At 40.4% G+C, this 22,303-nt stretch overlaps 1 protein-coding gene across 1 annotated transcript in view; it reads right to left on the bottom strand.

Annotated features, from left to right (window-relative positions):
* Positions 1 to 306: 306 nt before the first annotated feature.
* The window catches only part of SLC2A12 (solute carrier family 2 member 12), a 376,139-nt gene continuing 354,142 nt past the window's right edge, over positions 307 to 22,303 (bottom strand). The window contains exon 5 of the mRNA XM_044076201.1: positions 307 to 2,213. Coding sequence (XP_043932136.1) covers positions 2,114 to 2,213 — 100 coding nt within the window. The 3' untranslated portion in view covers positions 307 to 2,113. The remainder of the gene's footprint in view (positions 2,214 to 22,303) is intronic.

Genomic DNA, 22,303 nt, shown 5'->3' on the forward strand with positions numbered 1-22,303 from the left:
AGTAGTAATGTATAGATCTGAATATGCATACTTTAAAATTATGGACAATCAGCACAAAGTCTTATGATCATACATATGACAGAAAGAGGGACAAAATATTTTTCTTTATGGATCGATTAACAGAAGGTTAAGCATAACACGGTACAGTTTTCTGAGAGAAAAGCAACTGAAAAAAACTCAAGAATGACTAGAATGAAAAGGAATGGCATTTGGATTTAGAAAGGAAACTACATAGAAAAAAATAGCCATCTTTCTTCAGCAGTTCATGACCTGTATAAAAGAAAACAGACAAAAAACATACTCTGATCAGTTGGAAACATGTTTAATGTAAAACATTAATTTCCAGAAGGTCAGGTGTTTCATTATTAAGTAGCAGAGTGACAGACTGTAATCCCACTTGAACAGCTGCTTCACAGCTGAAGGAAAAAAAAAACACTAGGGGAAGGTACATTTTCTGTTTTGTCATAATATTAGGTGTATGTGTGATTTTCAGGAATTGTTACATTACCTCCAGGCAATACTATTAACAGATAATAGATTTTCCCAAATTATTGTAATTAAGGTAATACAATGTGAATAAATTACATCTAGTAGGATCTAACTGACAGACATGTACAGAGTCAAAAGATTACCATAAAACCAAACAGTTCTGTCTAGTGAGGTTTAACTGGTTAAACTAGAAGAAATAAGATTAATAGAAGGAGAGTGTGTAATATAAACAAGTTCTTTTCCAGGCAAAGTTAAAAATACACCCAATTCTGATCAAATAAGCATCCAGATTTCTTTTAAATTTAACAACTGAAATTCATAATTTACCATCATGTCAGACCTGTAGAGCTTTTTTTTAATAAGAAAGTTCAGTCTGGTCTTTCACAACTGAATAAATAAATAATTTAAATAAAGCACAAACTCTGACTCATTTAGTTACTGACCTGGAATTACATCGAAGAGAAAAATCCAAAAACAGAAGCTCATAAATGCAGTTTCCCGGTGTATAAAGTGCTTGGAAATCAAACAAAGAACATTATCTAACACATAAAAGTACACACCACAGATCTCAAATACAGAACAACTGATTTTATTTTTGTCTGTAGTCTCATAGATAAATTATGACATCATCAAACAGTGACCAGCACATATGAAATAAGTACAAAGTAGATAAATAAACACACCATTTTATAAATGCAATAATAAAAACTTCATATTTAAATGTTCATTCAAGCCAGGTTTAAAAAAAGCACTCAACAAAACAAGCACATTTTTTTTTGTCAAAAATCGGTTGCCTACCTAATTTATATGGACCTTTTATAGATATTCTGTCTATCCCTATAAACGTAAAGGAGGCATTATGGTACTTAAACAAGATCACTTTTTCATGTGTGTCTATGTACCATAATGCCTCCTTTACATTTACAGGGATAGACAGAATATCTATAAAAGGTCCAGGTTGGCAACACATGTTGGACAAAATAGAAAAACATTGGAATGTCATATTGGGTGCTTTGTTTACATCTGTTTTGAAAGAACACTTTTAAGATTAAGTTTTTGAAGGTTCAGAAATTCATTCATTGCTATATTTGTTCTCATCATGCATGTTGCATTTATGCAGTGGTGTATTTATTTTGGGATTTATTTACATACTTTGCACTTTATTTTGTATGGAATGGTCACTATTTGATAATGACATCATTAGGAGGTTATATAAGGCAGTCTTTTTGGTCTGAACAGATTAAATACTGATGGAAGGCTTGTGTTGAAACCAGTTTATCTGAGACTATGGACCCAAAATAAAATCACTTGTGCTGTATTTGAATACTATGGTATCTGCTTTTTAATGCTGGATTGTGTTCTTGTGATTATATCTAATAGGACAGGTAACAAAAAAAAACAGGCAAATGTATCTTTGATGAGAAATAGTGCCAAGGCTAGCCCGCTCCTCATATACTTTATGCACTAATGGAAATAAACAGTACATTTATTTGCAGGCCAAACAGAGACAGTGAATGGATTTTGCTTAATGAAACACAAACTCTTCATTGTTCAGCAACCATTCCTGATAATGTGATGGTGATTTTCATTTTAGTGTATGGTGAACATTAACCATCCAAGCAGTCTATAATAGTTGACTTCCTTGTTTGTTATTTAGCAGCTCTGACGGTGCATGTGTTTTCGGAATCGTGACAGCACAGCATATGGCTTTTTTCATGTAAGACCTAGAAGAAAGTACAAAATAGTCTTTAGTGAGTTCCATTCTGAACTTTTACAAATATGGTTTCAGTTAATCATATGACTACCATTATTTTAGAAGTCTGTAATTAAAAAAAAAATTAATGTGAAATTGTTCGATCTCGCCTTTGTTCTTACACATGGGTTCAGAGCTGATCCTCGGCTCCGAGTCGGCCACATCACCAGCTTTGCATCTTCGAGAAAGCTCGAGGCACAGTGCTATCCCATGATCCTCCAGTGTCAACCCTCAGATCTAGTTTGCCGCTGGCAGCAGATCGCATACTGAGAGGCTCGGGCCAGTATATTTTCATTATATTTCACTTTTTTCGAAGTTGTAGTTTAGAGTTAGTGCTTAAAATAGTTTTATAAGTAGTATATAGTAGTGTAGAGTGTGTTAGTTAATAGAGTGTGTTTTTCCTCTTAGATAAGAATAGTTAAAACAGTTAGTATTTACCTCAGTTAAGGCCTTGGATTTTTCTGTCAGGATTGACAGTAATTTTTATATATTATTGTAGTTTTTTGCCTTAACTTTTTTCCCATATACTTTTATATTACATAGTTAGATAGTGTTAAACTGATTGTATAGTATTATATATATATATATATATATATATATATATATATATATATATATACATATACTTATATATATAGTGTGTGTTCCTATATATTAGTGTGCTGTGTTTTTTTGCTATATTTTCATAAGCATAGACTTAAAATGTCAGAGAAAGCCAAATCAGGCTTCAAGAGGTGTCAATGTGGACAAAAGATGTCCATAACTGATAACCATTCCTCCTGCGTCTACTGTCTTGGCCCTCTCCACTTGCAGGAAGACTGCTCCATATGTCATTCCTTCAGTGGGAGGGTCATGCTGGAAAGACGCAGGAAGTTGGTTGACAGAGGGTTGCTAAAACCCGAATTTCAAGAGGCCCTGGACAAGACCAAACCAGTGTCCAAGTCTTCGAAGGGGTCGAAGTCTTCAAGAGTGTCAGAGCCTAAGTCCTCGGCTCCGAGCATTTCTTTCCAGATTTGGACGCCGGCTCCAAAGACCTTGGGGTCGGGCGTCGAGTCCTTGTCTCATTGAGACTACCGTGTTGGAGCCGGTGTCGGAGTTACCACCGCCTTCAATCCTTCGCTCGGTGATGGCTTTGGCCCCTTCGACCCATTCTTCGAGGCCGCTTTCCAATTCCAACGTCGACCGAGTGGTACAGAAGCTAATGGAGAACTTGGCTCTGTCCAAACTCATCGAAGTTTCATCCCAGTTGGTATCGAAACTCGAGACCCTTCCCACCCCTTCGACCAATCCTCCTCGGAGCCAGGAATCGAAGAGCCGATGAGTGTAGAGCCCTCAGTGCTGAAGCCTCCAGCTGTGCTATCTACACCTTTAACCTTGACACCCTCGGAGCCAGCCGGGGGTCTCGGAGCCGACGGTCTTTCCTAGGTTCCGTAGGGGACAGTCAAACCGAACTTTTGGTTCTGACTCTCCCCCTCGGAGCCTCGGCTCAGATCAGTTCGGTTCCATCCTCAGGGTCGGAGCCCGGGGCTCCAGTTCTGAGAAAGCTATCGGCTCCTTCGGAACCGATGGCATCCTTGGACCGGGGCACCGCTGCCTTCGACATCATGAGGAAGGTCTTGTCTGAACAGACACTTACATCATCGACATCTTCTTCTCCTTCCCCAAAAGGTCCATGTTCTGCTTCTGTACCTTCGGTCCCTGCTAAGCGTCGAGACGCAATGCCTCAGCAAGCCCCAGAGGGCACCCCTACTTCTTTGGAGGCATCCCCAGAAGCCCCCTCTGAGGATGTACTGAGGAAAAGATTGTGCAAGAGGAGGCACATAGATTCCCCACAGGAATCTCTAACATTGGATACTGATTTGGATAAAGCAGAAGGGTCCCCATGGTCCCCCTCTGAAGATGTCTCTTTTGCTGACATTTTAGAAATCTTGAAACAGAGGGGAGATTGGCAATCCCTTACCCCTTCTGCAGACGAATCGGTACTGCTGAAGGCATTTGGGGCTCACCCTTCTACCTCCTGGGTGACCCCACTGTTTGACGAGCTAATGGATCTCATAGCCTGTAGAGCTTGGGAATCACCTGATACAGTGGAGCCGGTCCCCCGTAGACCTAACAAATATATCACGGCCCCTCAAGACAAGAGTTACCTTACTAAAGGAGTTCCCGTGAATACTATGGTGGTGGCGGCAGCCACTAAAAAGGAAATGTTCGAATCATCTTCCTCTGTCCATCCTCCTAATAAGGATTCTAGGACGATGGACAGGTATGGGAAGTGCGTATTTAGTTCTGCGACTTTCTCCATGAGATCGCTCAACTACCTTACGCATTTCACATGTCTACAGAGAGATCTCCTTAAGGAACTCGGAGATACTCTCCAGGGTAATACAGATGCTACTGTCTCCAAAAAAGTGACAGCACAGCTTAATACCCTCAACTCCATAGTGAACTTGTCCATGAGGCTTATTTCATACGCAGCCTAAGGATCGAGTAGAGCGGCAGCTTCAGCGATCGCTCTGAGGAGGCAATCCTGGTTGCGCCTATGCTCCTTTGTGGAATCTTTCAAGTCTTCCTTTACAAACGCCCCCTTTGATGGTGCTTCCTTGTTTGGCCCCAAAGTAAAGGAGACCCTCACTAGGTGCGAGCAAGAAGGGAAGACCCTGTCTGCCATAGGGGTCCGTTTTTCCACCCCGTCTAGACCATACCCCAAAGGGAATAGAGGCAGAAAAATGTGGTTCCGAAAGACTCATGGATCCTTTCAGCCCACTCAGAGTGATGCCCCCTCCAGAGGCAGAGGAGGGGCAAGAAATGGAAGACGCCACCCAGGCGGCAGAGGGGGTCCGCAAAATCAGGGTGACAGAGAAACCTTCTCTGGGAAGCCCTTCCAGCACTCCTGAGTGCAGGCCCAGCTGTCCTACTCTGGAGGCAGTTGGGGGTCGCTTAGCTTTATACCCGGAGGCCTGGCTAAATCTCAAATCAGATTCCTGGGTAAAAAGCATAGTTAGCAAAAGAACAAGCTGCAAGGAAATATGAATAACAACCAGAACTGAGAAAAACACACTTTATAATAGCAAAGCTTTCGGATAAAATCCTTCCTAAATACTAATACAAACAAATCTAAAAACCAAATGGTTTAAATACAGGTCACTGAAGTCACATGACCAGCAGTCCAAAAATCATGTGACCACAAGTATATAAAACAAATCATTAAAATAAAAAAAATTAGAAAAATTAGAAAAAACATAACATCGCAACCTAGTATGTTGCAATTTAACAAGAACAGGTTTCAAAGTAATCATATTATTTAAACCTGGAAAATGGTCAGAGTTCAACCTAAGAATCCATTCATACTCTTTTAATTCAAGTAAATTACCACTATCACCACCTCTGGCAGGAGGCCGTATTACATCAATAACTCTAAAGTAGAATCTATGTTCAATACCTGAATCAACTATGTGCTTATACAAGGCATTACTGTCAATGGCCCTTCTAATCTCCGATTTGTGTTCAATGATGCGTTCTTTTAGCTTTCTAGTGGTCTTACCCACATAGAATGCAGTACATTTCACGCAATTAGCTAAGTACACCACATTAGATGTAACACAAGTGGTAGAAAAATTTAACTGATAAACTTTACCACTAATAGGATGTTTGAACTTATCACTGCAACCAACCACAATATCAGAACAGCAGGAACAATTCAAACAGCCATACGTGCCAGGCTTAGTGGTAAAAGTCCTCTCTACAGGCCTGAAAAAATCTTTGTAACATAACATATTCTTCAAGGACTTCATATTTCTATATGAGAAAAAAGGCCGGTCACCAAGAATGTCTTTAATCTCACTAGAGGCCATTAGTACAACCCAATTCCTCTGTATTATTTGTTTTACAAAACAAGTCAAGGTATTATAACTAGTAAGATACCTAGTGCATACTTTTGAACATTCTAGGTTAACAGAACCAACATCATCCCACAAAAAAATCAGCTTCAATATTGTCTTCCTATTAACTAAAACTTTATTTTTTAAATCTAAAACTAGTTTAGAATCATAACCACTATCCAGAAACTCTTTGGACATCTCATCCAACTGTAAATTAAATGTAGCATCATCAGTATTTAATCTACTAACTCTATTAAACTGTGAAGTAACAATCCCCTTAAAGACATGTGGGGCATGCATGCTGGAATAATTAATGTATCTATCAGAGTTTATCTCCTTTTTGTGAATACTGGTATGGATAGAACCCTCACGTAGTTGTATCTTAACATCCAAGAAATTAATCTCACTATTAGAGGCATCCATCTAAAATTTCAAGAAACTGGTGGTTGCATTTAAATAATGAACAAATTCATTCAACTGTGAAAGGGAACCTTTCCAAACCATAAAACAATCATCAACGAAACGTTGATAAAATCATATATTACTTACAAAAGAATTATCCAAATTATAAATATAAGCTTTCTCCCATTGGTATAACACCAAGTTGGCATAAGTGTTAGCCACAGAAGTACCCATGGCTACACCAGTGAGTTGCAAATATAAGCATTCATCAAACAAAAAAATATTGTTCCTCAAAACTACATCTAGAAGAGAACAAATATTCTCAACAGATCTATTCACAAGAGAAGATTGGGAGATCAAAAATTGTCTGATAGACTCAATACCAAAATCATGCGGTATTACAGTAAAAAGGGATGCTATATCAAGCGTTACAAACAAATACTCACTTTGTCGACAGGAACCACCAATACTATTAAACCAAACACACAATTTACAAAGGAAATCAGATGTATCTCTTAGCACAGAAGTGCATTTAGGTAAATATAGTTGCAATTGTGTTTGCAAATATATAGATATAGGTTCGGTGATCCACCCCCCTCCCGAAACAATTGGTCTCATGGGGGCGGTTGGTCACCGACTTGTGTATCTTAGGCAGCCCATAGAGACAAGGAATAATTGGACAAGAAACAGTAAAAAAATGAAATAAATCCAGAGTAATATCACCACTATTTTGCAAATCATAGATCACCATATTGACATAACTAATACATCTTTTAACATCTATTGATGTAATACGTTTAAAAGCCTCAACATCATTCAGTAGAACAGAAACTAAAGATATATATATACTTAGGCCGATCCATAAGGACTACAGCCCCACCTTTATCGGCTTGTTTAATCACTAAATCTTTGCTCGCCTGTAGACTTTTGAGCGCTTGATACTCATCAAATATTAAATTAAAGCGAGAAAATCTCAGAATATTGCAGTCAGAATACAACATTCTTAATTCCCTCTCACACAAATCATGAAATGCTGTAACCACAGGCATACTAGAAGGTATAAAGGTACTACCCCATTTACATGAAGCTCCATTAACAACAGAGTTACCAAACAAGACCTTTAAATTTACATTTCTAATGAAAATCTTAAGGTCTGTGAGCGCAGTCACTAGATCACCCTTCGCTGTAGGAATAAAATTAAGCCCTTTATGTAGTACTGAACAATGAGCAGAGTTCAAGTTAAAGGTTGAAAGGTTGAGCATGCCTTTAGTCATTTGCGACTTACTTTGCCCTGCCCTAAAGGGTTCTCATTCTTACATTTGCCTGGGATAACAGTTTGTCCCATAAACGGTTTCCTTCTTGGAGAGGAACGCTCAGTTACAGCCTCCGGCTGTTCTAGATGAAAGAGTTTGCCAGAGAAATTAAATGTAAGTTGCTATGCCTTCTTAACCACAGTGGAACGCGAGTTAGCCTCTCCGTCTTGCTTGTCGCTAAGTTCTAACTGAGAGAAAGCATTCGTGGAGTCTAGCGTAGATGTCGCCAAAGTAGGCGTATTCACTTGTAAGTGATTCAATGCCTTTATCTAGATATGCAGAAAAGCTAAAACACTGCCATTGCAAGCGTTTATAAGTACCCACTTTTCTTTCAAAAAGATTCAGCTTTTTATGAAAATCTGAAACATTCTCAGATTTCCAATGTTCATCACTTTTCGATGTAGAACAAACCGAAGAGGCAAACTGTAGTAAAGGATTAGTCTCATTCATAAACAGAGACTTGACAGAGTTAACAGTCTGCACCACTTCCATGTTGAATAAATGGATAAAGGACTGCAACACGACCCTTAAACTTGTTCTCAGAAATGCAGCAAACAAATTAGCAAAAGAACAAGCTGCAAGGAAATATGAATAACAACCAGAACTGAGAAAAACACACTTTATAATAGCAAAGCTTTCGGATAAAATCCTTCCTCAATACTAATACAAACAAATCTAAAAACCAAATGGTTTAAATACAGGTCACCGAAGTCACATGACCAGCAGTCCAAAAATCATGTGACCACAAGTATCATCAATAGATGTTAAAAGATGTATTAGTTATGTCAATATGGTGATCTATGATTTGCAAATTAGTGGTGATATTACTCTGGATTTATTTCATTCTTTTACTGTTTCTTGTCCAATTATTCCTTGTCTCTATGGACTGCCTAAGATACACAAGTCTGTTGAGAATATTTGTTCTCTTCTAGATGTAGTTTTGAGGAACAATATTTTTTTGTTTGACGAATGCTTATATTTGCAACTCACTGGTGTAGCCATGGGTACTTCTGTGGCTAACACTTATGCCAACTTGGTGTTATACCAATGGGAGAAAGCTTATATTTGTAATTTGGATAATTCTTTTGTAAGTAATATATGTTTTTATCAACGTTTCGTTGATGATTGTTTTATGGTTTGGAAAGGTTCCCTTTCACAGTTGAATGAATTTGTTCATTATTTAAATGCAACCACCAGTTTCTTGAAATTTAAGATGGATGCCTCTGATAGTGAGATTAATTTCTTGGATGTTAAGATACAACTACGTGAGGGTTCTATCCATACCAGTATTCACAAAATGGAGATAAACTCTGATAGATACATTAATTATTCCAGCATGCATGCCCCACATGTCTTTAAGGGGATTGTTACTTCACAGTTTAATAGAGTTAGTAGATTAAATACTGATGATGCTACATTTAATTTACAGTTGGATGAGATGTCCAAAGAGTTTCTGGATAGTGGTTATGATTCTAAACTAGTTTTAGATTTAAAAAATAAAGTTTTAGTTAATAGGAAGACAATATTGAAGCCGATTTTTCTTGGGGATGATGTTGGTTCTGTTAACCTAGAATGTTCAAAAGTATGCACTAGGTATCTTACTAGTTATAATACCTTGACTTGTTTTGTAAAACAAATAATACAGAGGAATTGGGTTGTACTAATGGCCTCTAGTGAGATTAAAGACATTCTTGGTGACCGGCCTTTTTTCTCATATAGAAATATGAAGTCCTTGAAGAATATGTTATGTTACAAAGATTTTTTCAGGCCTGTAGAGAGGACTTTTACCACTAAGCCCGGCACATATGGCTGTTTGAATTGTTCCTGCTGTTCTGATATTGTGGTTGGTTGCAGTGATAAGTTCAAACATCCTATTAGTGGTAAAGTTTATCAGTTTAATTTTTCTACCACTTGTGTTACATCTAATGTGGTGTACTTAGCTAGTTGCGTGAAATGTACTGCATTCTATGTGGGTAAGACCACTAGAAAGCTAAAAGAACGCATCATTGAACACAAATCGGAGATTAGAAGGGCCATTGACAGTAATGCCTTGTATAAGCACATAGTTGATTCAGGTATTGAACATAGATTCTCCTTTAGAGTTATTGATGTAATATGGCCTCCTGCCAGAGGTGGTGATAGTGGTAATTTACTTGAATTAAAAGAGTATGAATGGATTCTTAGGTTGAACTCTGACCATTTTCCAGGTTTAAATAATATGATTACCTTGAAACCTGTTCTTGTTAAATTGCAACATACTAGGTTGCGATAATGTTATGTTTTTTCTAATTTTTCTAATTTTTTTTAATTTTAATGATTTGTTTTATATATTTGTGGTCACATGATTTTTGGACTACTGGTCATGTGACTTCAGTGACCTGTATTTAAACCATTTGGTTTTTAGATTTGTTTGTATTAGTATTGAGGAAGGATTTTATCCGAAAGCTTTGCTATTATAAAGTGTGTTTTTCTCAGTTCTGGTTGTTAAAAAGCATAGTTACCAGAGGCTACAATATTCCCTTTATAAAAACCCCACCTGCCCCCAAAAAGCTCCCAGATGTTCCACCCAGTCTGCGAGACCAGGCAGTCATAGAGATAAAAAGGCTGCTTGAAAACAGAGTCATCCAACCAGTCCCGGCGGACCAAATAGGATCCGGAACTTATTCAAGGTTCTTTTTAGTTCCAAAGAAAACAGGGGACTGGAGACTGATTTTGGATCTCAGCAAACTCAACACCTTTGTGGAGAAGGCAAAGTTTCGGATGGTCACGCTTCAGTTGATACTTCCTTTCCTACAGGAGGGTGACTGGATGTGCTCTATAGATCTCAAGGATGCGTACTACCATATCAAGATGGCCAGAGCATCCAGAGATCATCTGCGCTTCCGGCTGGGAGCCAGTCACTTCCAGTTTCGTGCTCTGCCCTTTGGCCTCACCACAGCCCCTGGGGTGTTCACCAAATGCATGGCAGTAGTAGCGTCTCACTTGAGACAGATGGGATTCCGGGTGTTTCCTTACCTAGATGACTGGCTCCTCTCCGCCACCACCGAGTATCGCCTTGTGCAAGCCAGGGATTACACCATCAACCTTTCCTCCTCTCTAGGCATAACAATCAATTTTGGAAAGTCTGCACTATCGCCCTCACAGCGTATCTCATTTATAGGGACAGATTTGGACACTTCCCTGGCTCGAATCAATCTCCCCCCATTAAGGGTATCAGCCCTCAGGACTCAAATTACTATCCTTCTTCAGAGCAGGAAAGTCCCTGCACGACAAATCTTACGAGTCCTAGGAATGATGGCAACTGCTCTTATTGTAGTCCTCCTAGGCAGAATGCATATGAGGATTCTTCCGTGGATGCTCTTTGCCCAGTGGTTGTACTGACAGCTCCCACTGTCTCACCAGATCCTAATCACAGACTCTTGCAAACGGGACCTCCTTTGGTGGATGCACAGTCAGGATCTAATAACAGGCCGTCCATTCGTATTACACAGTCCTACAGCGACTGTGATCACGAACGCTTCCCTGATAGGGTGGGGGGGGGGCTTTTTCAGGGAAGAACAGTCCAAGGTCAATGGTCTAACTTGGAATACAATCTGCACATCAATGTCCTAGAGCTGAGGGCAGTGTTTCTAGCATTGCAGCACTTTCACAAGTCCTTGCCTCTGGGAACAGTGACAGTTCAGACAGACAACATGTCAGTAGTCTGGTACATAAACAAACAAGGGGGAACCAGGTCCTATCCATTGTGCAGAGAGGCCCTCAGGATTTGGCAATGGGCTGTGTCCACCGGATACTTTCTGATAGCAACGCACATCCCGGGGACATCCAACGTGATTGTGGACAGGTTGAGCAGAGCCATCCTGTTACCCCATGAGTGGTCCCTCAAACCTCAAGTAGCGGAAATGATTTTCTGCAGATGGGGCCAGCCTTGCTGTGACCTATTTGCATCCCCATCGAATGCCAAATGCAGAAGCTACTTTGCCCTACTACCCCCTCTGGGGGGGCGCCCCCAGGGACGACTGGTACACGATAGGCCCCCGGGTCTCCTTTATGCTTTTCCCCCATCCCGTTAATCCCCAACATAAAACTACTGCTCAATCTCAGCCTTACTACAGGATATGTACCCAAAGAGTGGCGTACAGCAACAGTGGTCCCTCTCCACAAAGGTGGTGCCTCAACGGATCCTGGAAACTATCGCCCCATAAGCCTGACTAGCTTGGTCTGCAAAGCTATGGAAAGGATCATCATGGACCTCATAAATAAAGATATTGGGGACCTACAGACACTGGATCTTACCCAGTTTGGCTTTGTTAAGGGCAGATCCTGCCTCTTAAACCTGGTTGATTTCTTTGAAACAGTCACTAAGGCCATTGACGAGGGGAAGGTGGTCCACACAGCCTGCCTGGACCTCGCAAAAGCCTTCGATACAATACCCCACTCGGGCATTATAGATAAGCTCACCAGCTTAAATATAAACCACTATGTCACTAGATGGGTTGCAAACTGGCTCAAGAACAGAACCCACATGGTTAGAATTGCTGGAGCCATGTCAGACTCCAAACCAGTTACAAGTGGTGTCCCACAAGGCTCAGTCCTGGGACCTCTCTTGTTCGGTATATATTTCTCGGAGGTACAGGCCAACATGGAAGGACTGTGGCTGTCCAAGTTTGCAGATGACTGCAAACTGGGCGCCATAATCGACACTCCAGCCGACACAAGCATCCTCCAAAAGGGCCTCATAGAAACAGACAACTGGTGCCAGAGCCATGGCCGCAAGCTAAATGCCAAAAAGTGTATAGTCATCCCCTTTTGCAAAAACAAAGTGCTCACAAATTACCACATAGGTGGTAATCCATTAAGTACAGAAGAAGTAATTAGGGACCTGGGGACCCAAGTTGATAGCAATCTCTCATTTGACAACCACGTGGCCAAAGTGGTTAGAAAAACATTTTATATAGCCCACCTAATCATGAAGGGATTCACATCTAGATCAGGGGAAGTCATCATGCCTCTTTACTCATCCCTCATCAGGCCCATAATTGAGTACAATGCCCCTTTTGGGATGTACCTTACCAGACACCTGCAGCAACTGGAAAGACCCCAAAAGTACCTCACCAAGAGGATCAAAGGGCTCAAACAGATGCCATATGCTGCCCGGTTAAAGAAACTCCAGCTCTACTCAGTAGCATACCACCTGCTCAGAGGCGATCTGTGCCTGACATATAAAGCCATGTCCAACCCAGAATTAATGGACATGCTGCACCTCTGAAAATCCAAACCCCATCGAGCTACGCGCTTGAGAGACTTAAACCTCAGCACTGAAATAAATAGGACATGCTGGAGGGACAGATTTATAACCCAGAGGCTCCCTTCACTCTGGAATAAAATCCCAGTCCAGGTTAGGCAGAGTCCCTCATTGACTCTCTTCAAGAGGAATCTTGATGAGTGGATTAGAGATCGTAGGTTTACCCTGGGTATCACTTCTGTGTCACTGTTAGACAGAGGCACAGTATACTAACCTCGAATAAGGGCATAGCAAAATTATTTTAAAATGGGTGGCGAAAGCCAAACACACTCTGGCTAGGCTTATAAATGCCCTAGGGCAGATAGCCTAGTATGAACCTATGAACCTATGAACCTATAAGTTCTTGCAGAAAGTCAAATGTCTGGACAGGACCATAATTCTGATAGCCCCATTCTGGCCTCGACAAATCTGGTTTCCCTTTCTTCAAACTCATCAGGTGGACGAACCGTGGATTCTGGACCCAGTGCCAGACCTGTTGATGCACTCGTCGGGAGTTCCCCACACATCTCTCAAGTCCCTCAAACTGACAGCTTGGCTGCTCCGCTTCCCGTCTTAGCCAGGTCAAACTTACTGTCCCCTGCAGTTCAGCAGATCATTGTATCTTCCCATAAGCCATCCACAAGGAAGTTATACAATAGCAAATGGAAACGTTTTGCGTACTGAGCCTCGCAACAGGGTATAGATCCATCAGGGGTTCCAGTGCACAAGATATTAGAGTTTCTTTCCACACACTTTCAGGAAGGAGCTTCCACTTCCACGATAAGGGTACAATTGGCGGCTATATCCAATTTTCATGTTGGCCTAGGAGATAATTCTCTCATGTCCCACAGACTTTGGATCATGAAAAGGAGGACGTAGGTGAAAGGTACCTTTCATAAAGGCTTTGCAATCACCCCATGGAATCTTAACCTGATGTTATCACGGCTCATGCTGCCCCCATTTGAACCAGCCACCACAACTCTTCTCAAATTTTTATAATGGAAGAAGCTCTTTCTGGTTGCCATCACTTCTGCTTGGAGAGTTTCAGAGTTGCAGGCTTTGTCTGCCCGGCCCCCATACATGATTTTTCACCGAGACAGAGTAACATTGCGCACCAATCCATCCTTCCTTCCAAAGATTTGTTCAGTTCAAAACATTAATCAATCTATTGAGCTACCCACCTTCTTTAAAAATCACTCTAATAAGCTGGAATACATGCTGCACAAGTTGGATGTCTACAGGCAGCTGAGATTTTACTTAGACAGGACTAAGGAATACAGAAAATCAGACCAACTATTTGTATCTTATGCTGACCAAAAAAAGGGACAAGCGATAGCGAAAGTTACTTTATCCAAATGGCTATCGGACTGTATAAATTTCGTATATGCAGAATCAAAACAACAGCTCCCCTTTAATCCTAGAGCTCATTCTACGAGGGCAGTTGCTACTTCCTTGGCCCATGCCGCTCGCTTACCATTAGATACCATTTGTGCGGCGGCAACCTGGGCGAAACCACATACCTTTATTACCCACTACAAATTAGATAAAAACTCCAGAGACAGGGCTACGTTTGGTTCCACTGTTCTCAGGAATGCTCTCCCTTGAGCCACCCAGGATAAAGGAGCTAGGGACGCTACCCATGTGTAAGAACAAACGGCGAGATCAAACAATTTCACATAAAGAAGTTATGTTCTTACCATAACGTTCCATGTGAATTGTTCATCTCGCCTTTGTTCTTACATTCCCCCCTCCATCCCCCGTCCTGTGGTCTAGGAGAATGGGCATGTCTTGAGCTGAGTTCGGTCTTCTCTACATGTGGGTGTTCTTGAGCTTCCTACTGTACTTCAGGTATGGCATCTTTTCTCTTCTACTTTATGATACAGTATTAGACAGTGTGGTTGCATTTCTGTGCGCTAGGGCGCGTAACTAGTAGGGTTCTTCGAGTGTTAGCAAACTAGATCTGAGGGTTGACACCGGAGGATCATGGGATAGCACTGTGCCTCGAGCTTTCTCAAAGATGCGAAGCTGGTGATGTGGCTGACTCGGAGCCGAGGATCAGCTCTGAACCCGTGTGTAAGAACAAAGGCAAGATGAACAATTCACATGGAACGTTATGGTAAGAACATAACTTCTTTTTTAAAAATATACATCACTGAAAAAGCAACAGGAACTCCATGATTCTAGAATTGTGTGTGTATATATATATATATATATATATATATATATATATATATATATATATATATATATATATGTGTGTGTGTGTGTGTGTGTGTGTGTGTGTGTGTGCATGTGTATGTATGCACGTGTCTATAGCACAGGACTTCAAATACTATGCTGTAGGAGGGAATGTGATAATCTGCTACTTTTTCTTAGAGGACCCATCTAGCTACATTTTTAGATGATTCTATTTGGATTAGAAATATTAATACAATTCATGTTTTCATCTACCTACATCATAATATTAATGCTGAATGATTTACAATGAAATGTATACCTTTTTCATTAATCACTTCTCATTTGATCTAACGTATTTGATCTGGCGTGGCAGTGTGGTATAATTACAATGAATTTTCTCCTTGTTACATAGAAGTTGTTATGAGTTTGTTACGCTTACAGAAGGTTTCCTGTGTGCTAAACGATAAATGCAGTGCTGGCTGGTGACTTCAAAATAAGAGTGAAATTCAGGAAGCAAATGAATGGGTAGGGCTATATTACAATGGGATAGTGACCATTTATTTGTGATCAGATAACACCTGGGGTCAGTCACTGTCATCCACAGATTGCCTTAGTACACATTCATTCTAGCCACTTTATTGACTATACATAGCTCTGATGTCTGACTGCTGTCAGCAGGACCAGCCATAGATAAAATGGAGCCTTAGACAAAGGACTCCATTTATCCACTCTGCTACCTACTTTACTTTGTGAACCACCTCAGTGTCCCCTGGTTCCCCTATCCTAGCCTCCACACACCGTCAACACTATTTCTTTCTTGTTTTGCAGTACTCTGTCTTTTATCCTTATAGCACACCTTAACTGATCAGGATGGCACTGTAATTGTGGTTGAAGGAAATGAATTAACCCAGGGGTTGGGGGGGGGGGGGGCACTTAGAATCTGTATAAGCCCTATGGCTATGGAAGACTGTCAGGCATTTTTGGGTTATTTTCCAACAATTTGATCAAGTAATATTTATTTCTTCAAATAAAACTATAAGTCTTGGCATGAAAAAATCATGAGTAAGGAAAGAAACTAAGTTGTGGCCACAGCTGACAAATAATAGTTCCCAGGAAACCGAGAAGCCAAAGACTTGTGAGGATGCATAAATCATATATGAGAATAGCATCTGCCTTCCTGCCTCCCAAAAGATAGTCACCTTCTGTGTATTCTTCTGTTGTCAGACTGGGGTGAATGAACAAATGGCCACAGTCATATTTCCATTTGTTGCTGTTATAACACATATACATAGGATGTTTCCTCATGCTCACCTCTAAAGAGAATAAATGGGATCATATCACAGATAATTTGAGTGGACCTTTGCATGGGATAAAGATTTAGGTGCTGCTGCTATCCTTTACTACTACAGGGTACAGTCCTTGGGTAAATATTCTATTACCCATCCAAAGTGGATGGAGAGTCTGTTCCAGAGCAGTTGTATCCTCTGCAAGATATACCTGTCCCACCAAACTGTTCTGTTGATGTTGGAGAAGAGGTTTAGATCCATGGAAAGAGTACTTCTGATGCCATTTGACTTGCTGATGTGCAGTAGGTACATTAGTACTGGGTTGGAGGATGCCTTGTATGCCAGCTACAGGTCACATATTAGCAGTCTGTAAGATACTGAGTATAAATGACAAAGCTTTGAGTTGGTCTATTGTAGAACATATTGTTTAGACCTTGTATCCTTTTAGTAAGGTATCTCTGTGGGCATTGCAGTTGATGCATGTGTCTGGATAGATACATGCCAAAGGGAGCATGATATTCAATGACTGACCTAATGAGGGCTGTATAAAGGGAAACAGTGACCGCTCTAGATCTAGACACAATCCCTTCATTTATAAGCTGCACAATATAGAACCGTCTTACTACAACGGGCACATGTTGGTCGAAAGTTAGGTCACTTTCCACATAAGTTCCCAAATCCCACCAAAAAATGGGTTAACTCATATGGGTGTATTGGCAGTGTGGTAGGTTCCCTGGGGAAAATGACTTCCCAAAGGATAAAATAATGGATTTTTTTTTTGTTATTTACTTTCAGTCTATGATTCTGACCCCAATTATTTGTTTCAGAGAAACCTTAATGCAGGGTGGCTAAATCATTTGGGGATTCAGTGACTGCTCCTAGCTTGCAATGCAAACTTACTGAGCCAGAGCCTTTGTTATTGGATTTTACTTCAGAGACATATATGCCAACAGGAGAATTCCCTGCACTGAACCATGGGAGACTCCATTGGTGACTGGTCTCTTTGTGGAGGTAGCCTCCCCTATTGTGATATCCTGCACCCTATGTGAGCCAGTTGGCAATCCAGTAGATGACATAGGGGTTTGGTCCCTGCTTATTTAGGTTTTCTACTGTTCTTTGGTGGAGGATTTTGTCAAAAGCTTTAGCCAGGTTGACTTATGGAGTGTGTACCATTTTGCCATCATCAATTGCTTTGGTGACCTTTTCAAAAAATTCCACCAGGTTGAGTAAGCATGACTTGCCATTGACAAGACCAAACTGAGACAAGTCCAGTATTTGGAGGTTCCCTGTCTTCCTATTAATCAATTTTATGATAAGTCTTTCCATGGTAATGCATATAAGTCAGGTCAGACTTGTGGGTCTGTAGTTGCCTGGATTTGTGGAAGGGCTACCCTTATGTAGGGGGTGACTGCAGCTGTTCTTCATTCAAAATCTGTGTGGAGGCTGAGGATGAACAGTGTTATTAGGAGGTGGTTAAATCATGCTTCATGATGTTTGTGATGCATGCAGGGATATATATATATACATATGCCCATGGGATATATGCAAATGACCGCTTACGGCCATCAAGTGTTTCAGCTATATGCCTTCTGAATGTGCTGATGAGGTCAATAAAAAGGCTGAAGCATGCATGTCCACAGCTAGTGGGGTTTGGCTTTATTGGCCTGAATATTAGCATAAAGACTTAAAAAGTAAAAAAAAGTCGTGGACATTCAGAAGCCACGTAGCTGAAACACTTGATGTCCAAAAGCAGTAATTTGCATATATCCCATGGGCCTCCATTACAGGAGCTTTAAGGTATCACACATTGAAAACTTTAGGTTGTCTGGGTTTTTCTTGCAGGTTTTTACTGAATGTTTTGCCTGTGTGACCTTTTAAACCTTTGGTCTGGATGTTAGGATATTTTGCAGGCACCTTCATTTTTATTGCCATCAGCTGGGTTTAAAGACTCTGTTTTTCTGAACTATAGCCACAATATCCACTTATGCTGTGCTGATGAGTTCAATGAAAGGGCTGAAAATTGTATGTCCACAGCTACTGTGGTTTGTCTTTTTAAATCTTTATGGCTATATTCAGATCAATAAAGTGAAAAAGTCATATATAATTGACGGCTTACAGACATCAAGTGTATCAGCTACACAGTTTATGAATGTCTAAACTACCTGTAATGGAGGCCTATGGGCAGGAGCAGCCTTAGGTTAGTTGGTGCCCTAGGCAAAAGGCCTCCACGGTGCCCCCCACCACACTACCTGGTGCCCCCCTCCTGGTCTACCTACTCAAATAAATACAGAAAAAGTGTCCCTGCTAGAGTAGCACCCTAGGTGGCCACCTAGTTGGCCTATGCCTAAGGCTGGCTTTGCCTATGGGAGATAAAGTATCATACAGTCCAAATTCTATCTTGACTGGGTTTTTCTTGCAGTTTTTACTAAATATAACCTAAGAAACAAGTGTGTTTGTGAGGTTGCTGAGGATACAACACAGGCAACACCCACCATGACATACATCTGTGAGTTACACTGTGTTAGATCAAAGACCCATAAGGCAAACCTCCACACAGTCCAATATACTAGTCAGAGGTGATCCTATAGTGAGACACACTGATGCTGTGCAAACAGAGAGTCAAGGTCATTTGCCAGAATTCACCACAGTGGGTGCAAATGACTCAAGATGTACTTCCCTGGACCATATTAGGACAGACATGAAAGAGCACTTGGAATATGCGTCTGAGGAAAGGATGAACCTGGCCTTCAGCAGCATTCCACCATAATCAAGAATGATGCCACAATATGTCTAAAGATCATTAACTTCAACAATTGTCTTAGGTTCTGGTGTCATTCTAAGGGGGTACAGTATATATCTGCTTGGGGTGAGCATTCTAAAGGGGTACAGTATATATCTGCTTGGGATGAGATGATAGACAGTTCTAAATGCTTTGCCAGGGATGGCTTGTGCCTGTTCCCCCAAGGCTTTTGTATACTGACTAAATCCTTGTCCTCTCCTATAGTGCTCTTTTTAGGCAACTTCAGTATTCTAAAAATTCCAACATAACAAAACAAATCTGGATAATATTAAGGTATTGCTCCTCAATATTAGGAGCCTAAACAAAGAGTTCCATGCTTTACAAGCACTTCTTACTCTGGAAAACATTGAAATTTTGCACTGATGGGGTGCTGTCATTGATCTTGAACCAGGTGTCCATAATGATGCATATATCAATGTCCACAACACAATATATAAAAGCACTAAATGTGGTGCTAGCTCCATATTATTAAAATTATTTCAATTCATTAGATAAGATAATGACTTGGAACTCCTCTACATCCAACTTCCTATTAACAAAACCCCTTATCATATTATAGCTAACTATAGAAAACACAGCCCATACCTCCTACCTAACTAGTATGAAGTCTCTGTGTGTTAAGCTAAACACTATTATTTTGGAGATTTCAACTACCCCTCCATTAACTGGATGACTTATACAACCTCGAAAATGAATGCTCAGAAGTTTCTGGATTACATCAGTACAAACTCTCCAGACTGCACCCCAATGAGGGGTGATAAAATCCTGGATTTGGCCCTTACCGATTTGACACAGCTTTGTTTCCCACCAATTTTTACTTCCTCCCTGGTCAAATCATACCACTGACCTGGCACATTCACCATAAGACTGAAGCCAGAAGCATCCTCCAATACCTTGGTATTCAGAGATTATTCAATGGCTATTCTGCTAAAACCGAGTGATGACTTCAGTACATTTTTTTATAAATTCAAAATCCCCTTCCAACCTGATGATCCACTGCTTATATAGAATCCTTTATACCAAATTATATGCACATGTAAACAGCTGCTTAAATGCATATTCCCCCTTCAAAGTAAACACATTGCCAAATTTAAGAATAAAAAGCCTTTATGTTGGAATGCCATATTTAAGAATAAAAGCCTTTATGGTGGAATCCAAATATAAACAGGTTCTATAACAGAAGAAAAAAAATAATTGCATGCAAAAATAAGCTTAACAAGAGCTTTTTTAGAATCTTGAGAGTTAAACTTAAGGAACTCCAGAGCCTGATCAAATCAGCCAAAGCCAGATATGAAGTAGTTAAAGAAGGCTTTAAGGTTATCCTTAAGCTGGGTGGCTGTTTCTATGTTAGAAACCTCTATTAATTGTCACACCTGTAGAGATCAATGAGGTTCTACACATTATTTTACTCAACATATAATTCAGTTCAGACATTTTTTGTACTATATAAACAAACATGATATTCTTTATGGCATATTAAATTACAACTGCTAATCGGTATATATTTTTTCTTGATTGATGTAACATATAAAGATACAGGAAAATGCAACTGCTATCTTTCTGGTCATATAAGTTAGCCTCTTCATTCCCTTCTGTTTAAATACCTTGCTCTGACTCTGTCTTTGATTGTGATTATTTCAGCATGCCAGCTCTGATTTTTACTCTCTATATAATGCATGTATATATTGTTTTTTTCACTCACTCTGCATATAATGCCATTTATCTATTGCCTTTATTCCCTCAAACCATCACTGCATAATACATATATTGCATTTTGTCATTCACTCTGTATATAATGTTACACCGCAAACTGAAGGTGTGAGAACTAAATGAAGTGAAGTATCTGTCTTCGTTAAAGGTAATAACACCTCAAGAGTGGTTAGACAAGAAAACACTATGGAGCTACTCCAAGTCCAAATTACCGTGGGTAAGACCCCCCTTCAGGTTACCATCAGTTAGAGGTCCCCTTCCATGAACCAAGATGCCCACACAACTTATTTAGACCCACTTGGGACAATTAAGGTACAACCTAACACCCTAGTTATGGATGACTTCAACTATCCTTCCATTAACTGGGAAACTTATACAAGTCCAAACTCACTCACACAGAAGTTCCTGGACTTTGTTAACTCAAATGCCCTAGAACAAATTATTGCACCACCCCACAAGGGGCTCCAATATTCTAGACCTGGTCCTCACCAATATAGGTGACCCAATGCAACACCTCAAGTATAGGGCCCTATACTGGATACTAGCACAACCTGGATGACTGGATGGGAAACTGTAAATTTCTGCCGTGGATTGCCCTGGCTTTTCTCCTGGACATGGGTAGTCCTTGCTAGAAAAACCTTGAGCATAGATATCTCTCATCTAGTATTATATTGGGATTTAATTGTTAGGTTCATAGGATATTACTAGGCTATTGACCCAAGGGTCTTTACAAGCCTATGTATCTATTGTGTTTTCCTCAGTCTGAGAGCGAAATGGGTTCAGTGGGATCAGTGCTCTACCCCAGTTAACAAATTATAAATAAATATAGTAAATGATATCACATACTCTGATCCAGAGGATTATAGCCAATCTACTAACAGACAAATTTAGCTCAAACTCCCACTGTCCCCTCCTTTATTCCCAGATCACATACACACATCTACAGCTCCCCCTAAAATCTTCCAAGAACAATTCCCCAAGACCAAAACCACTACTTCCATGAGTTTGGATAACATACCCAGCTGGCTATTACTGGTCAGCCTTAAAGAGGACTTGTCAGAGCCCCTGTAGAGGATATTCATTGTCAGCCTCCAAACAGGCTTCAAGCCAGATAAATAGACGACAGCAATAAACATTCTCTTGCACAAAAGTGGGCTATCAACTGGCCTATGTAATTACAGACTCATGGGACTGACCACCCTCATCTACA

This window comes from Protopterus annectens, chromosome 1.part1, assembly GCF_019279795.1.
Source record: "Protopterus annectens isolate FY-2018-M chromosome 1.part1, PAN1.0, whole genome shotgun sequence".
NCBI lineage: Eukaryota > Metazoa > Chordata > Ceratodontiformes > Protopteridae > Protopterus > Protopterus annectens.